General features: G+C 42.7%; 1 protein-coding gene across 2 annotated transcripts; it reads left to right on the top strand.

Annotated features, from left to right (window-relative positions):
- The first annotated feature begins 87 nt into the window (after positions 1 to 87).
- On the top strand, positions 88 to 15918 carry GPN1 (GPN-loop GTPase 1). 2 transcript variants are annotated; one of them, XM_061350294.1, is made up of 14 exons: positions 88 to 332; positions 409 to 502; positions 1777 to 1816; positions 2505 to 2571; positions 3274 to 3311; positions 3829 to 3907; positions 4016 to 4110; positions 5173 to 5218; positions 8399 to 8545; positions 11493 to 11575; positions 13351 to 13390; positions 14115 to 14205; positions 14639 to 14749; positions 15384 to 15918. In XM_061350294.1, the coding sequence occupies exons 1-14, from the start codon at positions 234 to 236 to the stop codon at positions 15473 to 15475; spliced, it is 1122 nt and encodes a 373-aa protein (XP_061206278.1). In that variant the 5' UTR covers positions 88 to 233; the 3' UTR covers positions 15476 to 15918. The 2 variants fall into 2 exon arrangements, with proteins under 2 accessions (XP_061206278.1, XP_061206279.1); XM_061350295.1 differs by lacking the exons at positions 88 to 332; positions 1777 to 1816; positions 2505 to 2571.
- The last annotated feature ends 4063 nt before the right edge of the window (positions 15919 to 19981 follow it).

Raw genomic sequence — 19981 nt, forward strand, 5'->3', positions numbered from 1 at the left:
CCGCCCACTGGCTTCCGGCCGCCTCCTGACAGTGGCTGCGGGCCTTAACGCTGCGGGTGGTGCTGCGGGAATACTGCGGCAGCTGCTGGCGTGTGGGGAGCCCGTAGCGCGTACCCGGCCCGTGGCTGCACGGCCACAGCCGGGTTCCGCGAGCGTCATGGCAGGCAGCGGGGCGGCTGCTCTGCGACCGTTGTTCTTCCCGCGACCCGGAAGGACAAGTGGGTGCTGGGAAGATGGCGGCGGCAAGCGGTGTGGAGGCAGCAGCAGCGGCGGCTCCTGTGTGTGTGCTGGTCCTGGGCATGGCTGGCTCTGGGAAAACTACCTTCGTGCAGGTGAGGGGTGGCCGCCGGGCTATGGGGAGCTGATGGTTTCACCAGCGGGGCCTGACGCCTCCTTGTGTCTCTTTAGCGACTCGCGGTGCATCTGCATGGGCAGCGCTGCCCTCCTTACGTGATCAACCTGGACCCCGCCGTGCACGACCTGCCTTTCCCCGCCAACATCGGTGAGTCCCCCTGCCCTATCCCGTGGTTTTGCTATGCATAATTAAAGCTGTGTTGGGTATACTGCTTTTCACGTGTTTCTTGGGGTGAGGGAGCGGTGGGGTGTGTGAGGTATTTGGTTAGAGGCCCAGCATGGTTTGGATTAGAAAGGATCTTAAAGGTCATCTGGTTGTAGCCCCCTGCTATGGGCAGGGACACCTTCCACTAGAGCAGGTTGCTCCAAGCTGCGTTCAGCCTGGCCTTGAACACTGAAAGGGATGGGGCAGCAGGTTTGTTTTTATTGTCTTTAAGAGATTTCAAGTCCTAACATAAGAAGGACTTAAAGATTTGTTTTTTAATTATTTCAATTTAAAGCCTTTCTCCTACCAACCTTTAATTTAGGACCAAAGGCATTCATCCATTGCATGTGTAATTTTTTTATGTCATCTGGTGGGACTTGATATGTTTGCATTCTTATGAGGTTTTTCTTTTATCAGCAGTGAACATAGTAGTAGATTTAACCTGGTTCCCTATACCCAGAACAGTGTTAGATCCATTGGAACAGGCTGCCCAAGGAAGTGGTGAATTCTCCATCCCTGGAAGTGTTCAGGGGCAGATTGGATGGGGCTTTGAGCAGCCTGGTCTAGTGGACAGTGTCTGCCCATGGCAGGGGAGTTGGAGCCAGGTGATCTTAAGGTCCTTTCCAACACAAACCATTCTAAGATTCTATGATATGAAATAATTTCTTTAAAGCACTTTCAAAGGCATCGATTTTAGAGAAAATACATTAATAGAACAGACTTTACGCTTAGCCATTCCACAGGGCTTAATAATCTTTAGGTTTGTAAGGGTCCTGTCTCTTAAACTTTATGCAGTTTGTCAGTTTCTCTCTCCAGAGGATAAGAAAGGTAGTGTTGACACAGAAGTTGTTTTATTGATGTCGGTTGAATAATGAGAGTATCTGTTCCAGTGGTGGATGTCCAGTAACACAGTTAGATACATATACTTTGTTAACTGGTGTTGATCAGCTGAGAATAAAATTCAACTGAAGCAGTTACAGCTAAATAGCTAAGTTGGTGGTGTTTCACGTGATTTACATTGGGTTTCAAGTGTGTGTTGAGAGCATAGTTAATCTGTGAGATTTTATTCTACTTGGGAGATTTTTCCTCATGGTGCTAGATTTATTAGTGAGACAAAAGAAGACTTGCTAGGAGAGCTTTCATCGATCAACAAATTGATGAAGAAGGATATTTTAAAAGTAATATCCTAACACTATTTATATTTCTTTCTCTTCTAGATATCAGGGATACTGTGAAGTATAAAGAAGTCATGAAACAGTATCCTTTTCTGTCTAAAGAATGATGTTTGAAATCTCAGATTTTGTCAAAATAGTCTGTCACCTCTGCACACTCTGATGAAGAATGCAGGAGGTGGTGTGGATTGCAGTAATGTAGAATACTGTGTGAAGATCAGTAGTTTTTCACCACATGTTTCTTGCATGTGAGGTTAGAAACTATGTTCTGCCAGATCTGATGCTCCTGTTCCCTGTTCTTTTGAAGAGCTTGTATCTTTCTTTGTGGAAGCCAGCAGCCTTTTCCTCATGTGTTAACAAAACATTGTTGACCATATACAATATATAACAATTTTCCACATTGTTTGACCATAATCCAAGTACTGTTGTCTTTCTGAATCTCAGTCGCTGGACTTTTAGCTTTTGCTGCACTGTAGTTTGGTGGCAGTAACATTACAGTAAAATGACTGCACTTCAGAAGGGTATGGAGGTATTTTGTTTCTTAAGTAAAAGCTTGTGCAGATGAAGATAATATATGGTGTTTGGATTTGATTTGCTATTGTGACTCTTACATTTAATATTTAGATGGGATGAAGATGGTGGAGGATATGATTCTTGATTTTTGGCTGTTGTGTGATTCAGTTACCAGCAAAGCATGCATATATAAGTTTCAGTTTGGTATGTAGATGGATTATTTTCTTTACTGTGTCTGCTTTCCTAAATGTAGTGTCTAGATACGGTCTGGGCCCAAATGGTGGAATAGTGACCTCTCTTAATCTTTTTGCTACAAGATTTGATCAGGTATGGGGTTGTTCCTATGTGATAGTGTGCTACAGATACTGTGCTGGGAGACTGCAGGCGTGGTTTGTGTATTTGGAGTCTGAGAGTATTTGGAGTTAGGATATTCTCCATATAGAACCATGTGTTTTACAGTGCAGCAAAACTGCATTAGCTTTCATTTGAGATATTTCAGTTTTTCAGCTTTTTTAAAAGTAAAATTTCCGTGTGTGCAAAACATTCTTTAGTCTTTGTACATACCTGTTCTATTGCACTGTGTTCTTTCATATGGATGCTGTGCTTGTGAAGTAGAGAAGCTCGGTTCTAGAAAGGGGTTAAGTTTTCCTGGGTTTGTTTGATAATTGCTCTCTTAAATCATAATGCTAAATCAGTGCTGAGGTAGGAATTTATGTATGTTATTGAGACAGTGCCCAATCTCTTAGTAAAAAGCTAGGGAACAACTGCATTGTTACACCATTTCTTTAGTCGGGTATGAAAACACAGACAAAATCAGGATTGTCTTTGCCCTGTGCAGTCTTGGGGCATTTTGTACCCTTCCTTAGTAGGGCATTTTCACACACTGAAAAGCTTTAAAAGACTTTGATCTTCTTTCGATACGTATGTGCACCTGTGCAAGTTAATGTAGTTACAGTTAGGAAATTATTATGAAAGTTTCCTGTTGTGAGCCTAAATACAAATTATGCTTTTTTTTTTTTTTCCAATCAGGTGATGAAGTTTATTGAAAAAAGACAAAATGCATCCAAGTGAGTACATTCTGCCAAGTTCAGTTTTTCTGGGATCAGTGTGGGAAAAACATGTCAAATCCTGAAAATGTGCTCTGCATGTTTTCTAGCTGTTTCTCAACTTTGCCATGAATTTTATGTGGAAAAGGGCATAGGATTAAACCAGATAAACTAGACTTTCTTTAGATACACTGAAGAAGTGTCTGCTGATTCTAGTTCTGCTTTTCTTGTCTTCCATTAGACTGTAATTTCTTGTACTGTTCAAACAGGCAATAATTCTTTTGAAGAGTTTGCAATATTGTCTATCAAATTGAAGCCTTTAACATTAGTAGAATCTGAAGGGAGTATGTGCTTAGTTACAAAATTCACACAGGAATTTTTCAAGCATGCCCATAAATCTTGTCACTGTTTGGGAGAAGCTTTTCTGATCTGTAACAGAATAATTATGTCATTTGCTGTTACGCGCTTGTGGTAATCTAGTTGGAACAGGACCTATTGCTTAACTAATTTTCCCTCTGGGGGAATGACTTCTTACCAGGTATGTTCTTATTGACACACCAGGGCAAATAGAGGTGTTCACTTGGTCAGCATCAGGAACCATCATAACTGAGGCCTTGGTAAGTGCTTTCTACATAACTTGGCAGTCATGTAGAGGCTGCGTGAAAGAAATGTCTGTTGAACAGCATGTACTTCTAATTAAAGTATGTTTTACTTCGTATTTCCAGGCTTCCTCTTTTCCTTCAGTTGTTGTTTATGTGATGGACACCTCTCGCAGTACTAACCCTGTTACCTTTATGTCCAACATGCTGTATGCCTGCAGGTAAGAAAAGCTGAAAATGCAGTCTGTGTGCTCTGATTGCTGTGTCTCTTTGGAACTTTGGAGGGGAATAACAGAATGGTTTGGTTTGGAAGAGACCTTTAAAGACCACCTAGCCCACACTCCTTGCAACAGAGAGGGACATCTTTCACTAAATCAGGTTGCTCAAAACCCCGTTAGCTTTTAATGATGCGGCATCCACAGCTTCTCTGGACAACCTGTGCTAGTGTCTCACCACCCTCATTGTAAAATATGTCTTCCTTATGTCCAGTCTAACCCTACTCCATTTCAGTTTAAAACCATTGTTCCTGGCTCTGGTCTGTGTTTCCATCTTTCTTACAAGCCCCTTTATATACTGAAAGGCTGCAATAAGGCTCCCTGAAGCCTTTTTTTCCCCCAGCTGAGCAACAGACCCGTCTTCATGTTAAACCAGGGACTAAATACTTATGTAAAGATCAGCATATCTAGAGCTGTCATAATTTATCATAAATGTTGGTAAAAGATTTTTAAAAACCTTACCAATCCTTGTACCAAGGTCAAAAGCAGAATATGCATAAGGTGTCTCATTACATGCTGCCATTTCTGACAGTGTTGATCTAGATGCTAGAACATATCCAGTGAAATGAATATGTAAGCCAGTGTTTCAAGGTAGCTTTGCTTTATAGATGTTTTGAGTTACTTGAATTCATTGCTTGGTTCACAAATAGTATCTCAGAACCTAAAATTTGAGTAAAAATAATTAGAAAATGCAAAGAGAGTTAAAAACAGATCTGACAGTCAGGGAAAATAGTCATCAAAATCAACTGTGTGGGAAATTTTCTATCTTACAAATGCATGCTTACATCTGGGGAGCATATTTTGTTCACCTATGATAAGCAGGTTCTGTGTAAAAATTACATTCTATAATATATATAGAATATATTCTGTAATACACTGATGTGGAGGAAAATAATTATCTTTTGAAGTCAAATATATTCAGTTTTGCACAAGTCTGGTCTGCCTTATGCTTGTTTGCTGTTATAGTGAGCTTTAAATTAATTTCACTTTTTTGTGTGTGTCCCACAGTATCCTGTATAAGACAAAGCTGCCTTTCATTGTTGTCATGAACAAAGTAAGTTAAAGCTTTGGTTTCTGTGTCCTAGTGGAACATTGTTCTGTTTAGCTTGCTTTGCTGTAGTGTCTTTGTCTTACTACAATAATAGATTTTCTAGAAAAGAGAGGCTGGGAGGGAGCTGCAGACTGAAAACCTAATCTGAAAGGGTCTTTGGTATATAAATGCACAAGAAGAATTAGGGATGTTACACCCAAACATTCAAGTTTGAGGTAATACTAACAGTTTGAAAAATGTTTTGCACCATAACCTAAGGCTATAAGGAAACTTAACTTTGTAACATAAGGGTAAGTTCATCATTGAATCTGCTCTTACAGACCCCCACCTTCTCATAACTATTGTCTTAATCATTAATTATTTCTACCGTGAGAATTGTGTAACACCTGCCTGTTTTAAGGAAGGAGTCCCATGTATTGTAGCACGCAAAACTTAAACAAAGGTGACACTAAAAATCTGTCAGTAGACTGCTTGAATGCTATTCCATGTAAAATTATGGAACCATCTCACCTGCTTGCGTCCACTGTCTCGTTTAGATTATATTTCTTTAGGTCAGAGCACAGCTCACATTTCATAAAGATCCTTTAGGCTGATAGAGAGCAGACTTTGGCCTCTTCAGGAGCCTGCTTAGTAAGGTTCCATGGGATATAGCCCTGGAGGGCAGGGGGGCCCAAGACTCTTGGTTGGTCTTCAAGGATCACCTGCTCCAAGCTCAGGAGTGTTGCATCCCAACAGGAGGAAGTGCAGCAGGAAGGCCAGGAGACCTCCATGGATGGATAAGGAGCTGCTGAGGAAAATTCAAATGAAAAAAGAGTCTTAAAGAAAGTGGAAACAAGGACAAGCGGCCTGGGAAGAGTACAGGGATGTTGTCTGGGAAGCTAGGGACCAGGTTAGGAAAGCTAAGGCCCAGTTAGAATTAAACTTGGCTAGGGGTATTAAGGATAACAGGAAGAGATTCTACAGGTATATAGCAAATAAAAAACAGACTAGGGAGAAGGCAGGCCCCCTCAGGAAGCTCTCGGGAGAACTAGCTACACAGGATTTGGAGAAGGCTGAGGTTCTTAATGACTTCTATACCTTGGTCTTCACTGGCAAACGCTCTGACCGCACCACCCAAGTCCTGGAAGGCAGATGCAGGGACTGGGAGAATGAAGACCTTGGACCCACTGTGGGAGAGGATCTGGTTCGAGACCATCTTAAAAATCTGAACGTGCACAAGTCCATGGGTCCTGATGGAACCCATCCACGGGTCCTGAAGGAGCTGGCGAATGAAGTTGCTAAGCGGCTGGCCATCATATTTGAGAAATCATGGCAGTCAGGTGAAGTTCCTGATGACTAGAAAAAGGGAAATATAACCCCCATTTTAAAGAAGGGGAAAATGGATGACCCAGGGAACTACAGACCAGTCAGTCTCACCTCTGTGCCTGGCAAAATCTTGGAGCAGATTCTCCTGGAAGGCATGCTAAGGCACATGAAAATCAACAAGGTGCTTGGTGACAGCCAGCATGGCTTCACTAAGGGGAAATCCTGCCTGACCAATTTGGTGGCCTTCTATGATGGGGCTACAGAACTGATGGACAGCGGTAGAGCAGTTGATGTCATCTAACTGGACTTGTGCAAAGCGTGCAACACTGTCCCACACAACATCCTTGTCTCTAAATTGGAGAGACATCAATTTGATGAATGGACCACTTGGTGGATAAAGAACTGGCTGGATGGCCGCACACAAAGAGTTGTGGTCAATGGCTCAATGTCCAGCTGGAGACCAGTAACGAGTGGTGTCCCTCAGGGATCAGTGTTGGGACCGGTCTTGTTTAACATCTTCGTTGCTGACATGGACAGTGGGATTGAGTGCGCCCTCAGCAAGTTTGCCGATGACACCAAGCTGTGTGGTTCGGTTGATACGCTGGAGGGAAGGAATGCCATCCAGAGGGACCTTGACACGCTTGTGAGGTGGGCTGATGCCAACCTCATGAAGTTTAACCATGCCAAGTGCAAGGTCCTACACCTGGGTTGGAGCAATCCCAGGCACAGCTACAGGCTGGGCAGAGAAGAGATTCAGAGCAGTCCTGCGGAGAAGGACTTGGGGGTTTTGATCAATGAGAAAATGAATATGACCAGCTTCAGTGTGCACTCGCAGCCCAGAAAGCTAGCCGTATCCTGGGCTGCATCAAGAAGAGCGTGACCAGCAGGTCGAAGGAGGTGATCCTGCCCCTTTACTCTGGTCTCGTGAGACCTCACTTGGAGTATTGTGTGCAGTTCTGGTGTCCTCAACATAAAAAGGACATGGAACTGTCGGAACAAGTCCAGAGGAGGGCCACGAGGATGATCAGGGGACTGGAGCACCTCCCATATGAAGATAGGCTGAGAAAGTTGAGGCTGTTCAGCCTGGAGAAGAGAAGGCTGCATGGAGACCTTATAGCAGCCTTCCAGTATCTGAAGGGGGCCTATAGGGATGGTGAGGAGGGACTCTTCATTGGGGACTGTAGTGATAGGACAAGGGGTAATGGATTCAAACTTAAACAGGGGAAGTTTAGATTGGATATATGGAAGAAATTCTTTCCTGTTAGGATGGTGAGGCACTGGAATGGGTTGCCCAAGGAGGTTGTGAATGCTCCATCCCAGGCAGTGTTCAAGGCCAGGTTGGACAAGGCCTTGGGTGATATCGTTTAGAGTGAGGTGTCCCTGCCCATGTCAGGGGGGTTGGAACTTTATGATATTAAGGTCCTTTCCAACCCTAACTATTCTTTGATTCTATACCAGGTGTGGAAATGGCTCTCCCTTCTAATCCCCAGGCCAATCAAGAAAGCATGGAATCTTCACTGAGGACTGTCTTGTCTGTCCTCAGTCACAGTATTTCTAATATTTACATCTTAAACTTTCTTTTACAGTATGAAATATTTGGATACCCCCTTTCAGTAAATCATAAAGTCTGTAGACTTGCAATCATTTCCTTAAACATGCCTTCTTAAAACTGGGATAGAGGTTTTTTGTCTTCTCTTCCTGTATTCAAGCAGTTGGTTCGATACAAACAGAGCTTGAAGAACTTCAGACCAGGGCTGAATATTTTCAGAAGATCAGTACTTTGAAAGTAAATTTAAGATGGAAATTTTATTTGTGCACTTAAAAACCTATGGCTAAGAATTCATCATTATTACTTCTGAAAGTTTTCTCTTCTCCTAGACTGACATAATTGACCACAGTTTTGCAGTGGAATGGATGCAGGACTTTGAGACTTTTCAGGATGCCCTGAATCAAGAGACATCCTATGTCAGTAACCTGACTCGTTCTATGAGTTTAGTGCTGGATGAATTTTACAGTTCACTGAAGGTAAGAATCTTCCTTTCCCTACCTCTCAAAAACCTGGAGAAGAGAAAGCTCATTGATATCACTGGGGTATATAAATACCTGTTGGGAGAATATAAGGAAGAGAGCCAGGCTCTTTTCAGCAGTTCCCAGTGAAGACAAGAGGAAGTAGACACGAAGTGAAATACAGGAAACTGTTTAAACAGAAGAGGAAAAAAGAACTACTGTAATTTTACTTATTGAGCCCTGGAAAAGGTGATCCAGAGAAATTGTGGAGTTTCCATCCTTGGAGATACTCAGAACACGCTCAGACAAGATCTTGTGCAACCTGTTCTAGTCAGTCTTGCTTTCTGAGCAGGAGAGGTTGGACAAGATGATCGTCAGAGGTATCTTCTAACCTTAACCCTTCTGCCCTTCTCTAAAAGGGCTTTGCCACCACCCTTTTGAGCTGGAATCTGTTGATGAGCCTCACGTTTTGGGGGCAAAGACTTGCTGATTTGAACATAAAGTAACTTTAGTTGCTTGTCACACTGAGTGGCAACCTGAATCATTTAGTACTGAATTGTGATTAGTCACCTGAAGAAAGCTAAGATAGGCTGGTAATTGGTAATGTTCTGTATTCCAGTGCCTCACATCTGAGACAATTTTCCTTGTTCTGAAAGTATCAAGTACTGTTGGTAATTTACTATGTAGGAAGAAGGGAAAGAACTTCCGAAACAAATAAATCCTCTTATTTCTGCTGACTCAACAAAAAGTGTTATTTTTTTCCCTCACTGGGGTTTGAGAGGAGAAATCCATTCAGTTTCTCTGGAAACACTGTACATGAGAGGGTGTTGAAGATCCCATAATCTGTGCTAAAAGGGTTCAGTTAATTGTGTTTCTCATCAGCTTTTACTTAAGAAAAAACAAGCAGTTGGTTTTGTGGCTATTACAAAAAAGCCAGTGAAAATAATTAAGTGATTCCATTTATACAGATAATGATAATTTTGACAAAACAAAAATACTGTAAGTGTCCTATGTGGAACAGTATTCAGTATTTCAAAACAGACTGTAGTGGTGCCATGTAGGACTAAAGTATTTCTCAGTCCTTATTTGCTAATCAAATCATATGCATGTCAAATCTGTTAGAACAGTAGACAAGAGCAGGATTATAGAGTAGAAGGCAGCTTGTACTTAAATTTTGGGATTTGGAAAAATGTGGGATCTGAGCATGACATGAATGGTATCGAATAACGGGTGGCTACTGTCCTGAGTTCAGCAGTAGCAGTCATTTTTCTCCTTCTTAGCTGGTGCAGTGCTGTGTTTTTCACTTTCAGCCTGGGAACAGCACTGTTAACACTGATGGTTTTAGTTGTTGCTAAGTAATGTTTACTCTGACCAAGGACTTTCTGAGTCTCATGCTCTGCCAGGGAGGAGGGGAAGCCAGGAGGAAGCAGAGACAGGACACCTGACCCAAACTACCCAAAGGGGTATTCCATACCACAGCACATAATGCCCACTATATAAACTGGGGGCAGCTACCTGAAAGGGCTAGATCACTGCTCAGGTCGGGCTGGGTATCAGTTGGCGGGTGGTGACCAGTTGTGTTCTCTTCCCTTGTTATTTTCCTTATCATTATTATTACTGGTGGTAGCAGTAGTGATTTGTGTTACACCTTAGTTACTAAACTGTTCTAATCTCAACCCATGGGAGTTACATTCTTTCAATTCTTCTCCCCATCGCTCTGGGAGTAGGGGGAGAAAGGGGTAGGGAGTGAGCGAGGGAGCAGCTGCATGGTTCTGAGTTACCAGCTGGGCTTAAACCACGACAGCAATGAAAGTATAAATATTTGTTTCTGTACAATGCCTAGACTATTGCTTAAAAATCCTTGGAATGCTTGATTGTCTGCATATTTACTGTACTTTTGATAAGATGCAAGGCTGTGCTTGAAAAAAAGTCTTCCATTGGAAAGAGAGTAGCTAACACTGTTTTGCTTATGAAAAAGAGGGAGAATTTCCATTAGAGGATGTAAGATTGTTAAGGGTGTTGTGGTTGAAGCTCAGCTGGCAACTAAGTACCACAATGAGACCAGGACAAAGGGTCACCAAGTGCTGGCAGATAAAAGTCTTAATTAAAGGCATTTTTAGATAATCGATGTAATAAAAGCTGAACAAATGCCCAGAAGTGTAATGACAGACAAGTTCAAATTAGAAAGATGTGCATTTTGAATATAGTAACTGATTACATAGTAACTGATTAAAATCTCCATCTCTTGCTGTTCTGGGGGTTGAATTGGATACCTCTTAAAATTTGCTTCAGCTAAATGCAAAGTATTGGACAGAATTTCAAAGGCAAAAAGGGAGTTTCTGTGACCTATTTTACTCTTTAATTCTAGTACACTGATATTGCAGCATTTATAATAAAGTTCAGAATGATAACTTGGATTATTAAAAATAACCAAGTAAACAGAAGGAAGACTTGATCATTCTTTTAAATTGCTCTATCTTTTTCATTATGTTTAGGCATTATATTGACTTATCTATGTTTTTGGGGGGTTACTGAGATTGGAACTATAAGGATGGGTACAGAGTAAGTAGTGTTTTCTAACTGTTGCTTCCCTCCCCGTGGTAAAATTTGTAAAACAGACAAGAAAATCCAGTTTCCTGAGTTAAATAGAGGGGTGAAAAGGAAGAAAACCCAAACCACGCACCTCCATAACAAAACAAAAAACCCAACCAACCAAAAAATGGAGATAGCAAGAATTAACGTCAGGTGGAGAAAGAGGTTGAAAGTAGGAATGACAGAAGTTGGAAGTATTACTGCATTCTCATATGCCACTATGATGATTAAATGGGTATCTTTAGATTCCCCTGGGGGTTTTTAGTGAGGCAGGGTTTGGGGGGGGGGGGGGGGTTATGATGCTGGCTCTGAACAGATACTTAAAAACTTGATTCAACTCTCTTCAGTTCTCGTATATGTTTTTTTTTAATAGGTGGTTGGTGTTTCGTCTGTGGTCGGCACAGGACTGGATGACTTTTTTGTTCAGCTCTCTAAAGCTGTAGATGAATATGAAAGGTAAGGTGATAACCTTTGGTCCCTGACTCTGTGAAGACTTCCTGAAGTTACTGATTTTGGTTTGAAGGGCTGTACACTTTTTGCAGCCAATGTAGTTCAGGGTTTATAACAAACTTAAATGCAAAAGTCATCATGAAAAGCAGCATTCAAAAGGAACTATTTGGTGGTGGATTTTTGTCCTAACTCTTCAGAGAAAAATAAAAGACCTTTTTATTCCCTTATCCTTGAATTTCCCACATTTCTTACTCCCCAGATGTGCTCTTTCCCTGCATCCCATAATGTGTCCCACACCCATAGTCAGGCACCCCTCTGTGCTTGCAAGGTGATCCAGAGAGCTCCTGATAAGGCATGGTGATGGGTTTCATGCCAGGACTATGGGGCTGATTGGGAGGAGCTAGGATTCCTCCAAGTCCTTAATTTGGATTCCTTGCCTGCAACCGTGTCCCTGTGTTCCTCTGGGCTTGTTGAGATGGATCTTTAATGGTTTGATGGCTCTTCTGTGATGGGCCTGAGAGTATCTGAGTAGGATGTCCTTTGTGCTTCTTCCCCCACTCCCCAAATGTCTCCTTTGAGGTGTTGAGGAGTTTTACTGCATAACCTAAAAGTTATTCTGGGATACAGTGCCTACATAATGAAACCCTAGTGAAGGGTTTCATATAAGCTGCCAGTGTGTGTGCTTGCAGCCCAGAAAGGTGATTGCATCCTGGACCACATCAAAAGAAATGTGACCAGAGGTCAAGGGGGGTGATTCTCCCTCTCTGTTCCACTCTTCTGAGACCATGCCCACAGCTGAGCAAGGAATACATGGACCTGTTAGAGCTGCTCCAGAGGGCCATGAAAACAGTCAGAGTTCTGGAACATCTGTCTTATGAAGAAAGGCTGAGAGAGTCAGGTTGTTCAGTCTGGAGAGGGGGGAGGCTCAGGGGTGACCGTATTGTGATCTTTCACCATATAAAGGGTGTATGAGAGAGGCAAGGGAGGTTAGACCAGATGATCTTTGAAGGTCCCTTCCACGCCAAACTGCTCTATGATTCTAAGAAGAGGGTATCCTTACTTCATTAGAGAAATACTTCAGAGGTCCCATAGTAGTACAATAGTTTGGAAGTCTGTGAACAGTCTTGCTATATGAGCTCCCACTAAGCTGTCTTAGGAAACACAAGTCTTAGCAGAGAAAGTCTTGTCTGCGATTAGAGTGATAAATTTGCTGATCAGATACAGCAGTGAAATGACTACTTCAGTGGCTTGCTTCTGGCACCCTCTGCCCTGGGCATTGCTCGGTGGGGGCAGGATGCTCTGGGACATGGGATCCTGCCCCTGTACTGCCTGCGTGTGGTGCCCGCATGCAAGTGGATCACCCTAGGGAGGCGGAAGGGAGCGTTCCATGGAGCACTGCTCAGGCTGCTCCTCTTTGCCCCTGCAGTTGTCTTGTGACATGGGTTAGTGATGGTCTTGGCAGCCCCAGGGTAATGGTTGGACCTGATGATCTTAAAGGTCTTTTCCAACCTGATTGATTCTGTGTTTGAGGTGGTTTCTTTTCTTATCTAATAAGATAGTATGAGAAAGATTTGCTATTTTAATGAAGTACATTCACTTATTTTGCATCCGTTGGTTTCAGAATCCAAATGTGGGTAAAAAATACTGTTAGTCTTTCTGAAATGCCCTTCAAACATGAAGAGAAAACTTTTCTAGGGAAGACTTTTTTTGGGGTAGAAACAAGATGATCCTTACTTAATATGTCACATATTAGTTCACACTGAATGTACTCATATTTTCAGAGAATATCGCCCAGAATATGAACGCCTGAGAAAAACACTGGTAGGTATTTTTAACTTTTATATACCTGGGCAGTGTATCTTGGTTTCACTTTTATGCACACAATTGCTTCTTTATTGGGAGGATCTAAGATTTCATTTACTAATCATACTCATTGTGGGAAAAAAATCCTGTTCTGAAGCTCACTATCTGGTTTTTTTCCTGGATGTGGTGGAGCATATCTTCACAAAAATAAAGATGTTTTTTAAATCAGATGTTCAGCAGTGGGTTAGTGCTAATAATTTATTTGGGCAAATTGTGAGAAAATGGTTGGGAAAGATATTTATATCTTCCATTCAGAATGATAGAGACTTTTTAAAAAACAACTTGGCAAAGTGATTTGTTGAGAATATCACAGTATCTCTTTGCACCAGCAAAAGATACTGTTTTGAGTTAGGCAATTAGTAGTAATGACTGAATTGCAGTACTAAAGTCATTAGCTCTGCTCACCTGGAGCTCTGGCTGTCCAAAGGACAGTTCTCTGCGGGCACAACTTCAGTTGAGTTTGGCTTCCTGATGCTGCTGAAAATGTTCTAGAAGCCTATCATGCTGGAGGTTGCTTTCCATGCTTATCCAAAAGTTCCATGTAACTTTAGTTGTAATGTAAAGGCCTGATTACTGACTTCTGCTTTCTGGCTAGGGGACATACTGCTCTTCTTGGGTGAGGTGAATTTTCTACTGATGTTTTAAGTGTACTCAGAATCCATGTGTAACTTTGTGCCTACAGGAGAAAGCTCAAAATGAACAAAAGAAAGAGCAGCTGGAACACTTGCGGAAGGACATGGGAAGCATGTGTGTGCAGGGCAACACACTTGCAGGTAAAGTAGTAGGAAGATACAATTTTACTGCAGAAGTTGTCTGAAAAGTCTGCTTTGAGAAGTCACTTAGTGCTTTTCTGTCTTCACAGCGAAAGCATGGAAGCAGCTTCATGTTAGGAAGGACGAGTAGAGCTTTAGTTCCTGTGGGGTTAGACTTAGCTCTTTATGTCAGTCACACACATGGAAATAAACCCTACTGTGTAAATAAGGTGGTGAAACTGTCAAATTAGAAATAAGAAAGCTCTGCTGTTGGTTGAATTGTTGCATTAAGTATGGTGCAGATTCAGTCTGTCCTGTATCTTTGTAATCCACAAGCAGCTTTCTGTCCTTTTAGAGGAGACAGTTACTGCTGTGTTTATGTGCAAATAGGAGTTGTTGAAGCACAAACTTACCTGTTAGCTTGCTGTTGCATGTATAGCTATTTCTGTTCAAGGGTCTGATGATGCTTCTGCAATGGGTCCCTCCGAGCTGATCCTAACACGAGGAACTCTTGATGAAGAAGAAGAAGAGAGGGATAGTGATACTGATGATATTGACCATGAAGGTAAGGGAATAAAGGATCTGATCTGATCTAAAAACTGCCTGTCTAGTGAGGAAATATCCTCTGTATTTCATTAACTGGATTGAGTGAATTGGGAGCTTAGAAAATAAGCAAACGTTGTCATCTAAATATAGGTGTCTGAATATGTAGCAGAAGCCCAGCTGCAATGCTTAGTTCAGTGAAATGTTTGTGAAAGTTCAAGTTTAAATTTTTAATCCAGGTAATTATCTTTAATAGTGTATAACAAGCATAAACCAGACAAACTCATTACACTTCGAGCATGCAGTGACCTCTGAATCTAATTAACACACAATAAGTTTCATTATCTTTTGGGCTTTACAGTTTCTGCCCTGGCTCTTTCCCTTTCCAGTGACTCCTGGTCTTGGAACACTCTTAAGTTCTTACAGTGTGTGATTTTATATATTTTTTTTTTTCTCTTACACAACTCGCAGACTTAATCTTCATTCTTTCCCTGTTCCATTGATTTTTAGGGTAACTTATTTCTTTTGCCTTGTAATGAAGTTGAAGATCAAATAGACATAATGTGTTGCTCTACCTAGCCTGACTCTAGCTTTCTTCAGTAACAGTAGAACAAGTGGTGAAATAGTACTGAAGTGTGGCTTTTTTTCCCCCCCAGTTACTGAGGAGAGTCATGAAGAGCCAGCCTTCAGAAACTTTATGCAAGAAACACGGATGAAATACCAGAGAAGCAGCAACCCAAACAAATGAGACCTTCAGAAATAGATGGTTTGGAATGCCTTACGATGTAGTTGAAAGTAAAGGAACAGCATAAACTTGCATGGAACCATGCATGAGGTCTTCTATCTATGAACAGCTTCCTCTGATACATTTCTGTCTTTCTCCCTGCAGTAACTTTTGGTCATACGAGTTGAAGGTCTTGTAACCAACTGACTGTGCATTTGGCCATCTGCCACTAGGACTTCCTGAAGCTGAAGGAACCAGATAACACTTATTTTTTGCTCCAGATTCTTTAGATGTGCCTCTTGAGAGCATCTAGAGTACTGTCTGATCTCCAAAAATGCATTTTGTTCACCTTGGGCAGACAGGTGTCTGCTGCAGCCAGGACACAAGTGAAATCTGCTGTATGAAACTTCATTAATCTAGTATTTGATGTTTCAGTTTTAATTAAATATATTTTATGTACTAACAAATGTGTGATTGTTAAAGGAAGGAGATTTCATTTCACTGTTCTAATGTGAGAATTTGTGTCTGTGCTTACAGCCCATCCATATGGATTCATAGCAAATGCATCTTAATTACAGAAGTGCACTAGTCCACTGATCAATGACTCTGTTCCTCCTCCAGGCCCACTTCAACGGGTCCATGTGTTTCGTGTGCCGAATACTCCAAAGCTGAACGTAATACTCCAGAGGGGGTCTTACAAGAGCAGAATAGAGGCAGAGGATCACCTCCTTTGACCTCCTGAACACGCTTCTTTTGATGCAGCCCAGTATACTATTCTATGATTCTATGCAGTTGGCTTTCTGTGCAGTGAGTGCACGCTATCAGCTCGCATCCAGGTTTTCATCCACCAGTACACCACGTCTTTCTCTGTGTGGCTGCTGTCAGTCCCTTCATCCCTGTGGCGTTTGGCCTTTGTTCATTCAGCCATTGTCTACCGAAACCCGGATGCTTTTTCTAAACCTTTTCACGTATTTACATAGTTTCTTCACCGCACGAGCGGTAGCAGCGCTACTGCCGGTGGGTGCCCCCCGCTGCCAACGGTGCCGCACTCACTGCTCTCGCCCAATAAGGCACAGACCAGGTGCTAGCGAGCGAGGTTGCGAGGTGGTGTTTTGCTACCTCCGGTGAGCCGCCAGCGGTTTATGAATGCGGGGTGCCTGGGAGCAGCATGGCGGCACGCAGGGAGCGGCTCCCGGCTCGGGCAGGTTGGGGGCCTGTGAGCGAGGAGAAGAGGGAGCTGCTTCGGTGGGTGCAAGGGGATCTCCTGCCCTTTGGCTCTTGGGGGGGGGCGGGAAGCTCAAACCACTCTGTGCTGAAGCTCCCAATCAGTGGGACAGCCCCGGGGAGTTCCCTGGGAGCTGGCAGAAGAGAAGAGGGGAAAGATGCCCACAATTCCTATGATGCAGAGCCAGGCGCCTCCTTGCCTCACCAGAGCTCCCCCTAAGCCTGCCCTGGCCCTGCTTACCCGCTGCAGCAGCTCCCAGTTCCATTGCCTCCCCCAAACCCTTTCCCATCTCCCCAGGCTTCAAGAGTAGCTAACGCTCAACAAAGCGAGCAGTGACTCCATAGTGCTAGTGAATGGATAATTATTTGTTCCCATCTCCTCACCCCTGGGAGTTTTGGTAAGAATAAACTCCACAGAAGACAATGAAAATAATATTTGTCAGACATGGGCAGTACTTGTCTGTTTTAATGGTAAACTTGTGAGTACCACAGAGACTACATACATGTGAGAAGGGTTTTTTTTTGTCTAATGGGAACACAGTGAGGACAAATCCAGATAAATGTGGCTTGTAACTTATATTTACCAGATGAATAGTAGGGGGGATTCCTTAAGCTCAGTGTTGAATTGATGATGTTTTGCAGTAGGAGTATTTTAAACGATGATGCCTTTCTCCTGGAAGAGGAAATCTGTTTGCTATCTGTTCATGACCTAGTGTGGGGAGAAGATAATGACCTTATTTTGGGCCTTAAAGCCCAAGTCTAGGTCAGTCCTATTCGTGACAGACAAATAACTGGTTTTCCCTGTGGAGGGGTGATGAAGTATCCATATTGTTTTTTAGCTTGCAATATTTATTTCTTATCAGAATGGTAAGGAATATTACTTCTTATTTGTAAGACTATATGTAACTTTCTTTGTTGTTTAAAAGCTCTGATTGGCCTTGGCTTCTAGGATAATGGAAGGTACTTTGATGTTGAACTTTTGTGATACTGAACAAGTAATTGGTGTCTTTGTCACTGGTCAGGAGCTGTAATTTCTGCATGTTTTGAGAAGCACTATAGGTAACTTCTGTTTGTAGGTAAAATTGTTATAAGATTGTTGTGCTGCAAATATTGATCCAAGGATGGTCCAAGAAACATTTCCAGGCAGTTATGGGAAGGCTGCCACGGAATGATAGCAGGGTTTAGGTGGGAATGGACAGCTGGAGGTCCTGTCATCTGCTCAGGGTGGGGTTAACCCGAAGACTGGGTGAGGTTGCTCAGGGCTTTGGCCGGTTGAGTTTTGAGCATCCTAAGGGATGGAGAACCCGTAGTCTCATCCTTTCACATGCACGTTCTGGTCCCCGCAGCCTGTGTGTGGCTGGGCTTCATCACCACAAGGGTGCAGTGCTGCACTGTGGTCAAGAGAACTGATCCAGGATGCAGAAACTGGGTAAATATTTCGAGGACCCTAGGTCAAATAGAATCCAAGTGATTCTGGCTGTAACTGGATTGTTGTTGGCAAGACTATTGTATTGCTGCTGACCCATGATCTCCACAAGCGTATGGATGACATTACCAAGTGTGCTGAACATGACTCTCATGCCATATCTGATGGCACAAGTGAAACCACCACTGTAAGAGCCCTGAATGCTGATGGGAGTTCTTCCTCCTTGGTGAATGGTGTTGGAGAATCCTTTCTCAGCAGCAGATAAATGCATTTCTGATCTCTGGTTCCACATGGCATCTATGGGGTTATTCTTGGAAAGACAGATGCTTTCATACACAAATATAAGATCTCTGCTGCTGGTAATCAGTAGCTTTCTTGCACTGCACCTAAGTGAACTTGAACTCTGGTGCACTTGAAAAGCAGCATGGCAGTAATCCAGGCTTCTTGGCCCAGGGAGGAGAGGTTTCCTGGGGCTCTAGCTCCAGCATGCTGCACTGTCCTGTAGGAGTGCTTGGTGCAAGCACTGTCCAGGCTACAACCCTCTTGGTTTATGAGCTTTCTCTGCCTTGTAGGAGACACCATTTCCAAGCCTTAAAATGGCAGTTGACACAAACACTTCAGACAGAGGCAAGTATTTTACTACAGATACTGTAGTTTAAGAAATGCCTGATAACCAAGAACATCCAGGAATGGACAGGAGTAATTTAATTCTTCTCACAGTGCAGTGATCAGAATGGAAATTTTGGTTATTTACAAATTGCATGGGAACTTCATGTGCAAGGGATACATGGGCACGTGGTGATTGTCCTGGTTTGAGGCGGGATGGAGTTCATTTTTTTCTAGTACCTGTTACAGTGCTGATTTGGGTTTAGTCTGAGAACTATGCTGATATCACACTGATGTTTTAGTTGTTGCTCAGTAGTGCTTACCCTAAGTCAAGAACTTTTCAGCCTCTTGTACTCTGCCAGTGAGGAGGGCACAGGAAGCTGGGAGAGAGCAGGCAGGACACCTGATCCAAACTAGCCAAAGGGGTATTCCATACCACAGCACATCATGCCCAGTACATAAACTGGGGGGAGTTAGGCAGAAGGAGCTGATCACTGCTCAGGGTCAAGCTGCGCATCAGTCAGCGTGTGGTGAGCAATTGTATTGTGCATCACTGTTACGCTGTGTTTTGTTTTTCCCTTGGGAGAGAAGCAGGATTTTTTTTCCCTTTTATCTATTATTATATGATTATATTTTACTTTTTTCTTTATTGCATTTTACTTTTATTTCAATTATTAAACTGATTTTCTCTCAGCCCATGGGTATTTATGTTATTATTCTCCTCCCCATCCCACTGGGGAATGTGGGGGCAACTGAGCTTGCAGATATGTGGTATTTAGTTGCTGGCTGGGCTATGACAGAACCATGACAGTTCTTTTTGTTCTGCTTGTTCCCAGGGTTGCATTATGTGCTATCTTACCCATAGTATGTGTTCCCTATGGTCATGTTTGTTATCCTATGGTCATGTTTGTTAGCCTTGGGCTAAGATTATCATTCTGTTGTACTTTGTAATACGGGTTTATGATATAATGAATCCCTGAGCGTGAGAAACTAATCAGGTGTGTGTACTCAGCATTGGTGTCACCTCTGTACTTCAGGAATCATCTGTTGGGAACTATTGATTACACCTTTTGCCTTTTCTCTTTGGAGAGCCAACTTATGGGGGAAACATCCTCCTTCCCTCCTTCCTTCCCTCTTTCCCCTCCAGGCTGATTATGGTAGTATTTGAGAATTTTTAAGATTTTTAATATCCTTTGAGTATCCTTGAAATCAACCTGGTCCTTTTGCTGGGAACCAACACGTTGCTGTACATGGTTCAGGTTTTATTTAAGGTT

The sequence above is a fragment of the Neopsephotus bourkii genome, unplaced genomic scaffold (genome assembly GCF_033783945.1).
Source record: "Neopsephotus bourkii isolate Nb327-2 ecotype Australia unplaced genomic scaffold, CSIRO-AGI_Nbou_v1 NB_481, whole genome shotgun sequence".
Classification (NCBI taxonomy): domain Eukaryota; kingdom Metazoa; phylum Chordata; class Aves; order Psittaciformes; family Psittacidae; genus Neopsephotus; species Neopsephotus bourkii.

Bases quoted from the DNA above. Each gene is read 5' to 3' on its own strand.
- GPN1 (XM_061350294.1), top strand. From the start codon at position 234: ATGGCGGCGGCAAGCGGTGTGGAGGCAGCAGCAGCGGCGGCTCCTGTG. The intron at 1,817-2,504 runs GTATCCTTTTCT...TGTAGTGTCTAG, and splicing joins TATAAAGAAGTCATGAAACA to ATACGGTCTGGGCCCAAATG. The intron at 4,111-5,172 runs GTAAGAAAAGCT...TGTGTCCCACAG, and splicing joins AACATGCTGTATGCCTGCAG to TATCCTGTATAAGACAAAGC.